At 52.5% G+C, this 9,432-nt stretch overlaps 1 protein-coding gene across 1 annotated transcript; it reads right to left on the minus strand.

Annotated features, from left to right (window-relative positions):
- Positions 1-7,405: 7,405 nt before the first annotated feature.
- On the minus strand, positions 7,406-9,136 carry LOC144098129 (uncharacterized). The gene is made up of 2 exons (XM_077630667.1): positions 8,602-9,136; positions 7,406-8,236 (listed from the first exon to the last, which is right to left on the minus strand). The coding sequence occupies exons 1-2, from the start codon at positions 9,124-9,126 to the stop codon at positions 7,499-7,501; spliced, it is 1,263 nt and encodes a 420-aa protein (XP_077486793.1). The 5' UTR covers positions 9,127-9,136; the 3' UTR covers positions 7,406-7,498.
- Positions 9,137-9,432: the final 296 nt, after the last annotated feature.

Below are 9,432 nucleotides of genomic sequence, written 5' to 3' on the forward strand. Positions count from 1 at the left end.
AATTGCTGCAATACTGTTTCAGTATTGCGCCTAGCTAGTTGGTTTACCTAAAGGCCCTGAATAAACTAAATTCAGCGCCATCTTCTCTCTCCTCCTTCTGCGCCGCCGCTCCTTCTCTCTATAGTTTCGACCGTGGCTCGTACACGAGGCACGGAACTAGCAAACGTTCTCCGAGTAATAAGCGCTGGCGCTATGGCTGGCGCAAAGTATCATGCGAGCTTTTCAGCTCGTATTTTTGTAGCTATTGGTTCACTTTATATTATGACTAGCTGCCGAACCATCAAGAGAGAATGTTTCAATCTCGTAGCGCTCTCGTTTCCGCTGTTAGCTGGCAGGCAGTGTCCAATGCCGCTTGCGATTTCGGCGCTGGTTCATCTGGCGCCTTCGCCTCCGAGCTTCCGTCGCTCGTCGGTTACCGGCCAAAGTGCGCGGCACGCCTTCAACATTATGGTGCGAAAGCGAATTATGCACTACGTCTATATGTAGTTATTGTGTCGGTGTAACTGACCTGTACGTCCTACCGACAAAACTGCGGAAGCGGCCCGTCGATGAAGAGGCCAAGGCGAAACGCTCCGCTAGCTAGACTTCGCTCTTTCACCTCCCGAATGTCTGAGCACCTTACACAATGTCAGGCGTTTACTTTTTATCTGGGGGGAAGGGTGGGAGAGGCGCTTAAAGTTCGAGGCAGCAGTCGTTTTACAGGTGCGTTCAAGACGTATACTGCGGACCATAAAGGCGCTTGCATGTGTTGCGCGCGGTAGCTGGCGCGATTGGTATCTATCTTAAAAATAAATGAGAGTACACACGATGATCTAACATGTTACTTTGTCCAGCCATTGAAAGAGCTGCGCAGGAATTAGTTCTGGCTTAATTCGAGGTCCTTGCCATATGAAAGCGTTACTAGTGGTTAGTCGATATATTGGGACATGACAAAGGATATGAGATGGGAGGACCGGAAATGGATTCATATATCCACCCAATACCGAAGAACATGCACCCAGAATCTAATAAAGACGAGAGAAACTGGCAGAAACGCAGAGATGGAGATCTGAGGCCAAAGATTAAGAGAAAATTGCATATGTAGACGTAGCATACTGCGGCAGAGGAAAATTGAACGCGGTTATCTGTGCAGTTAACGGCAACGCCCACAAAACCAAGATAAACACAGCGGAAAAGGCTGCAAAAGCGCTGGCCCTTGCTCAGACTGAGGCAATGTACATAGTAATTGGCAGTAAGAGCGCGATCAGGGGCTACACCGCAGGAGTCATAGCGATGACTGCGGGTAGAATCCTCAATTAAATGCCCATGGAAAGAGAAGTCACCTTTCTTTGGACGCAGCTCACAGCTCATGCAGGCATGCCTGAAAACGAGGCGGCACACAAAGTAGCCCGAGAACTCACACACCGGGCTGAAGGTATGACACTGAAGCAAGACAAACAAGAGGATCTGAGAAACTAAAGCGAAATAACACTGCACTACACACTAAGCAGGAGGGTCCAACCACCACCGAACCCCCAGCTTGGAAAAGAAGAAGAAATAGCGTGGAGAAAGCTTCAGACAAGCACATACCCAAAACCGGTTCTGCACTATATATGACAGGAAATATTCAATGAAAGGGGATCGCTAGATCAGTCACCATGCAGGGCCAAAAACATAAAAACAAAAGATGCCTTGGAGGCCCTTCTGCGAAGCTCGGACCCAGGAGTCCAACAAGAGATCGTTCGACTGGCCGAAGATGTCGCCGGGATCCAAGAACTACCGGCCTGCCACTTACACGACTGGCTCAGCCTTCGGGGTCTAACGATCTAACCGGTATAATTGAAAACTAAACATTTTGACAGATTTACCTGTCTGGTTGGGTTTGAAGACATAATAAACTGCAATCTCCAACCAAAAATGTTAACTTTAACCCAACGTTTCGAAGCCGACTCGGCTCCTTCATCAGGGGTGACTGAGGGCAGTAGCTAGCATCTTTTAAGTATGGAGGGGAAGGGGGGGGGTGAAAAGAACGACAGCTGTGTCGCGCAAGACGCGGGGGAGGGGGAGGGGTTTTAGGCTGTTAGTCACGCTGGCGCACTGCAGGCAGGTGCTGAATGGCGACTTTTTTTTCGTTGCGTTGAAGAGCGAAGTCCCTGGGCATATACTGGGGCAGGTTTCCTTTTGAGCGGTTGATATTGTTCGGGGTGGTTTGGATATGCCAGGATTCCAGAAGGAGCCTCTTGCGGTAATTTGTTTCGGTTCCGAGGATGCGGGTCTCTTCAAAGTTGATTCTATGGCCTGAGTCCTCGGAATGTTCGGCTACTGGATTGCGCTCTCTTGCGAATTTGCGGACGTCGTTATCATGTTGCCGGATTCTTTCATTGAAATTTTTGTTTCGCCGATGTAGCTTGCGCCGCTGTCGGCGCATGGAATTTGGTAGACAATGCCTAAGGCTCTTTCTCTCGGCGGCCGGTCTTTGGGAACAGGTAGGCAAAGGGCAACAGTGTTTTTGGGCTTGTGTGCAACCTGGAGACCCGATTTTTTCAGGATTTGGGCGATGGTTTCGCTGACACCTCCGACATAAGGTAAAGTGACGTATTTTGGTGGTGGCGTTGGTCTTTGTGCGTTGATTTCTTGACGAATGTCGTGTCTTTGACGTCGAATGGTTTTTTGAATGAAGCCTTTTGGGTAGCCGTTCATGATGAGTTCTTTGAATATCGTGCGTTGTTCTTTTTTTCTGTCAAGTTCTGTGCTGTAGTGTGTCTCAATTCTTCTGAACAGCGTCTTCACCACTGACGCTTTATGGACTGTCGGGTGGTTCGAAGAGAAGTGGAGATACTGGCCTGAGTGGGTTGGTTTGCGGTATTCGGAGAATTGAAGGGCATTGTCGTTTCGGGACACGAGGACGTCCAAAAACGGCAGGGAGTTTTCTTGTTCCACCTCTAGCATGAACTGATTGTCAGGTTCTACAGAGTTTAAATGACGGAGGAAATTTTGAGTCTCAGATTTTTTTATGACGGCGAAGCAGTCGTCGACATACCTGAGGAAAATCTTTGGTTTCGGGTGGAATGAGTTGAGGGCTCGCTGTTCGACGTGTTCCATTGTTAAATTGGCCATGACGACAGAGATGGAAGCTGCCATTAGTGTTCCTTTCACTAGTCGGTACAATTCCCCGTTTGACGAGAAATATGTGTTTGATAGGCACAACTCCAGGAGGCGGCACACATTATTTACACTCAGCGGGGTTCGTGCGCTGAGTGTACAACGCGACGACACACTCAGCGCACGAAACCCGCTGAGTGTAAATGATGTGTGTCGCCTCCTGGAGTTGTGCCAATCAAACACATACTTCTCGTCAAACGGGAAATTTTACCGACAAGTGGAAGGAACACTAATGGGAGCATCCATCTCTGTCGTCATGGCCAATTTAACAATGAAACACGTCGAACAGCCAGCCCTCAACTCATTCCACCCGAAACCAAAGATTTTCCTCAGGTATGTCGACGACGGCTTCGCCGTCATCAAAAAATCTGAGACTCAAAATTTCCTTCGTCATTTAAACTCCGTAGAACCTGACATTCAGTTCACGCTAGAGGTGGAACAAGAAAACTCCCTGCCGTTTTTGGACGTCCTCGTGTCCCGAAACGACAATACCCTTCAATTCTCCGAATACCGCAAACCAACCCACTCAGGCTGGTATCTCCACTTCTCTTCAATCCACCCGATAGTCGATAAAGCATCAGTGGTGAAGACGCTGTTCAGAAGAATTGAGGCACACTGCAGCACAGAACTTGACAGAAAAAAAAGAACAACGCACGATATTCAAAGAACTCATCATGAATGGCTACCCAAAAGACTTTATTCGAAAAACCATTCGACGTCAAAAACTCAACATTCGTCAAGAAATCAACGCACAAAGACCAACGCCACCACCAAAATACGTCACTTTACCTTATGTCGGAGGCGTCAGCGAAACTATCGCCCGAATCCTGAAAAAATCTGGTCCTCAGGTTGCACACAAGCCCACAAACACTGTTGCGCTTTGCCTACCTGTTCCCAAAGACCGGCCGCCGAGAGAAAGATCCTTAGGCATTGTCTACCAAATTCCATGCGCCGCCAGCGGCGCAAGCTACATCGGCGAAACCAAAAATTTCAAAGAAAGAATTCGGCAACATAAGAACGACGTCCGCAAATTCGCAAGAGAGCGCAATCCAGTAGCCGAACATTCCGAGGACTCAGACCATAGAATCAACTTTGAAGAGACCCGCATCCTCGGAACCGAAACAAATTACCACAAGAGGCTCCTTCTGGAATCCTGGCATATCCAAACCACCCCGAACAATATCAACCGCACAAAAGGAAACCTGCCCCAGTATATGCCCAGGGACTTCGCTCTTCAACGCAACGAAAAAAAGTCGCCATTCAGCATCTCCCTGCAGTGCGCCAGCGTGACTAACAGCCTAAAACCCCTCCCCCTCCCCCGCGTCTTGCGCGACACAGCTGTCGTTCTTTTCACCCCACCCCCTCCCCTCCATACTTAAAAGACGCTAGCTACTGCCCTCAGTCGTCGCGCCATCCGGAGTCTCCTGGCTGGGGGGAACGGCGTCACCCCACATATGGGGCTCCGGTTCTTCCAGGCCATGGCAGGGGCTCAGTTCCTGTATGCACTCCCGCTGGTCCAGATGACCATCCACCAGCAGCTGGCCATCGAAGCGATCCCAGAGGGCTGCAGTCCGTCTGTATCTGGGACTTCCCCGTGGCTCCCAGGTCCCGGCCACACTTGCAGAGGCCGGCGTGTGGCCCATGATGCTGCCGGCCCAGCGGACGTACGGCGCTCCGCCATGCTGAGCGACTGCACCTCGCCCCGGACGGACGTCCCTTCCTGGAGCGCCTCCTCGGCCACCCTCATTCGCGAATGGGGAAGGTTGCCCAGGAGCTCGAGCAGCTGGTGGGTGGACAGCCGGAGCACCTTCCTCCCCCTCCATGACCGTACCTGGGCCATCTGTTCCGGGTGCTCATGCCACCACGGGGCGCCAAGCCGAAGCGGCTCACCCCCTGCAGTTGGCCTCCGGCAGGAAGCAGCAGCGACCCTGGAGGAGGATCTGGCCGGCTGCACGCAGCTATACACGGACGGGTCGGTCCTCATGGGTGCCTGCCCGTCTGCTGCGGCTGCCTGCACCGCACCTTCGTTGGGAGAAAGCCGGCAGGCCAGACTTCCGTTCGTGGCCAGCTCCACCACAGCAGAGCTGGCGGCCCTCCACCTGGCTGCCGACATCCTGGAGTCCCACCCCGCACTGCAGTCTGCGGCCATTCTGAGCGACTCCAGGGTGGCCCTCCAGCTTCTGCAAGAGCCACGGAGCCGGCTACCCGTCGTACGCAAGCTAGCCGCCAGACTGGACGGCATCTGTTCCCGTGTCTGCTCACTCTCCCTGGCCTGAATCTTCAGCCACGTCGGAGTCCCAGGCAATGAGGAAGCAGATGCTCTGGCCAAGGCTGCCCACGGAAGCTGTACCCCCTGCTCTACTGCTGTGGTGCCCCTGGATGTTGCCAGAACCGTCACGGAGCGGCAGCTACTAATGGAGCACCCCGACCCCAGGGTTGCCCAAGGGACACCCTCTCACCGCCTGCCAGATAAAGGACTCACCAGACGGCAGAGGTCCGTCCTCCTCCGGCTCCGCATCGGATGCTCCTGGACCGGGGCTAGGCTCCATCGCGAGGGTTTGGCTCTTACGGCGGACTGCTCCCGCTTCGGCCATACAGAGGAGACCACCGATCACCTCCTCCTCGATTACCCTGCCTTGGCCATCCACCAGGCAAAGCTGGCTGCCTGCTACCGGAACCTGAGCCTTCCATCTGACTCGGCCAGTACCCTCCTCTTCCCCACAGGTCCCAACGCTTCCAAGGCGCTCCGGTCTCTCCTCGCCTTCCTGGAGGAGACGGGCCTGGACGGCTATTGCTAGCCCAAGGCAGCTGACTGATACGACTGCGTCGCCCGCATCTCTATACTCCCCCTTTCCCTCTTTCCTTTGAAACTCTACATATCCTTCTCTCTATCTGCACGCCGGCAGTGGTGGTGGTGCGTTAACATCAGTCACAGACCCGTGCACTTTCCTTTCCTCTTCCCCTGTCAACCGCTTACTACTACTACTACTACCTCAGTCACCCCTGATTAAGGAGCCGTGTCGGCTTGGAAACGTTGGGTTAAAGTTAAAGGGACACTGAGGAGAAATTGATGTTGGCTGGTATCGATAGAATACCAGCTCCTGATCACAAAAACGCCGCTCTTACTGAAAACAAAGCTCTTGTAAGGTAGAAAATAGCAAAAACCAAAATACAGGTATCGCCACCACAGGCCAATCTCGCAAGTACAAGCGTGGTTGGTGACGCCATAGGACAAGAGACGCCACCTTGGAGGAATTTTCCCTCCTACTTGGTTTCGCGAATCTCTGAGGCTGACCAAGGTAGGTTGCGCAGATCAATATTGAAGTAAGTTTTGTTTTAAAACCAATAGTGCACTTTTATCACACAAGGAAGGCAGGCAAAAGACAACCTGAATGTTTGAAGCAAAGAAAACGGATGCTTGGCGGCGCCACAGGCGGCCAGGAGAGTTTCGATTTGTTATGGCGCTTCGCGTCTATGAGCTTTGCGTGCCCCGTGGTTTTGTTTTTGACGCGCTTCGATTTACAAGCGCCGAACAGCAGAGGAACTCCAAGTGCCGCTTCAAGTGCTAGTTAACCTTTGAAGGAGCCTGTTAAGGCTTGTCAGATGATCGCCACGGTCGATGAAAAGGTATGATGGCACGATGGTCGGTGATCGTACAAGGCAGCACTTGTGTATTCGCACGCCTGCCCGGCGAAACATTCCTGGCTGTGCCAGTCAACTTCAAACTACTTAACGGAAATCGTTTTTTTATACGTCTTTATTTCTGCATAAAATAGGCCTAGCCTTGCGGCAGAAATGAGGGGCTTCATGGGGGTGGAGGTGGGGGAGGGGGAGGAGGGCCGGTCTCCACTTTTTCTTCGAAGTGGGGTGGTCCTGTGGTCGGCTCTGCGAAGAAACGGCCAGGCCCTTCTTCTTCCTTGAAGTATAGGAGAAAAGCCCGCCAGAGCCGGAGTGCGTCCGATGATCCGATGTGTAATGGTGGATCGACCCATTCCTGCAAGGTGCCAGGTCGGTGCCCGCCCAGGGACTGAAGTGTTCGCTCCCGCACCACGTCAAAAGCAGGGCAGCGCCACAAAAGGTGTTCGGCCGTGCCTCTGGCCGGGCATGCCGGGCATTGAGGGGTCGGGTATGAGTGCGGGTTGATGAAGTTGAGCTTTGCTGGCGACAGAAGCTGGCCAGTCTGGGCGCGGCGGAGGAGTACCGCCTCTACCCTTCGGAAAGTTCTAGGTGGGCGGCGGTATAATTGCTCACGGTTCGCCACGTGCTGGAGGATGCGGCGGCGATAGCATTGTGCGCGATGCCATGTCTCGGCCCTATCCATAGGAGGTGACGACGGATGTGCAACGTCATCACGGGCCTAAGAAGCGGAAACGAGTGTGCATCCAGGCAAAGGTGCGGAAAGAGCTGCAGCGCGCGCTGCCTGGTGTGCCTTTTCGTTTCCAGTGATTCCTTCGTGTGCAGGAATCCATCTAATAACAATAGTGTAGCCCTCCTCTCGCAGGCGTCGGGCTTCCGTTCGAATTGCGCTAAGAACGGCATAGTCTGCTCCCCCTGCGCGGCATGCGGTGTACGCTGCTTGTGAATCAGTGTAAACATGGTAGGTGCATGGAGCCGGATCCTGTCGATCTACTATTCGAGTGATGTCAAGGCGTATGGCAATGAGCTCGAGATTAGTGACAGTGTGTTCTTCGGAGAGCCGTTCAACTATTGTGGTATCTGACTCATAGTCGTGACAAGCTATTGCGGCGCCAAGTTGAAACTGAGCGGCGTCAGTATATAGTTGGATAGCCCCTTCCTGGGCTAGCTTGTGTGACATCTTCTCGTGACGTTTAGCGGCAGCTTTGCGCCTTTGGGAATTAGCTGAACTCATGTTCTTTGGTAGTGGCATACCCTCTACTAAATCGATTAGTTCCCATGGTGGGGCAGGAGATGACAGCAGCTCTAATTTGTCAGTGTTGTAGCCTAATGCCCGCAGGATCTGACGGCCAGCCGCCGTTGTGGAGAGACGGACACGCTGGGCTTGGAAGTGCTGCTCTGCCACATCCTGTAGGGCATTGATTTTGCAGCATGCGTGTAGGTCCTCTACTGGGCAGAACTGTGGTAGGCCAGTAACAAGGCGCATCGCCTTCCGATTGATTCGCTCAAGCTGAAGGCGTTGGGTCGCGTTAAGCCGCATGTAGGAATATGCATACAGTATTTTTTATGTTGTGAGTGTCAGGGCTATCTGACGGAGTCCCACCTCTTTGATTCCCACCCACGCGCAGTGACGCGGCGCATAAGATGTAAAGCCTGATGGCAACTAAGCACCGTGTTATGAATCCAGCTTTTGGCTCCTCCATCCTCGTCAATAAGCATTCCGAGTATACGGATTGTTTGTTTCCGGCAAATAACCGAGTCCCCTAAATGAAGAGAAATAAGATTTCGTTCGGCCTCGGCTCGCAGCCGCGGACCGTTAATGACAGCCACGTACTCGGTTTTTTCCGGAGAGGTTTTCATGCCACATTTCTTGATGTAGTCGTGGGCGGCATTAAGGCCTGTCTGCAAGGCTAATTCCTGCTCCGCAGGGGACCCAGAATTGGCGCAGAGCGTTATATCGTCCGCATACACGGCAAAATTAAGACCGGGTATCGACGTTAGAATTGGCGGAAGACCTGACATCGCGATATTAAAAAGAGCCGGAGATATGACGGCGTCTTGGGGTACGCCGGTTCGGTTAGGTTGCCGTGCACCCTGAGTATCCCCAACCATTACCGAGAAAGTTCTGTCCGCAAGAAACGCTTTCACGAAGCGGTAGAGGTTCCCGCCTATCCCCACTTCCTGGAGCCGTTGAAGTATGGTAGAGTGGGGCACGGAATCAAAAGCCTTTTTGACGTCAACCCCAACAACCACCCGGAGCTGTGCGCTGCTAGGGTATGCGAGAACGTCGTTATGAAGCCTTCTGAGAATATCTTGCGCGCAGAGTCCTCGTCGAAAACCTACTTGCATAGGAGACAGGACGCTGAACTTGTCTAAGTACCATTCAAGTATTCTCAGAGCCATACGTTCCATGACTTTACAAAGGTTGGACGTCAGCGATATCGGCCTGAGGTCTTGTAATGTCCGACTTGGCTTACCGGGTTTTGGAATTGGTATGACAACTGATTCCTTCCAGGCAGGGGGAAGAGCACCGTTGGTTCAGCATTCGTTGAATACTTTCAACAGGGCAAGTTTATGTGATTTGGGAAGGTTAAGAAGTGTTGAATAGCGTTCAACATCCGGTCCCGGGGCACTTTTATGGTTTGGGTCATACAA

This window comes from Amblyomma americanum, chromosome 7 (genome assembly GCF_052857255.1).
Source record: "Amblyomma americanum isolate KBUSLIRL-KWMA chromosome 7, ASM5285725v1, whole genome shotgun sequence".
NCBI lineage: Eukaryota > Metazoa > Arthropoda > Arachnida > Ixodida > Ixodidae > Amblyomma > Amblyomma americanum.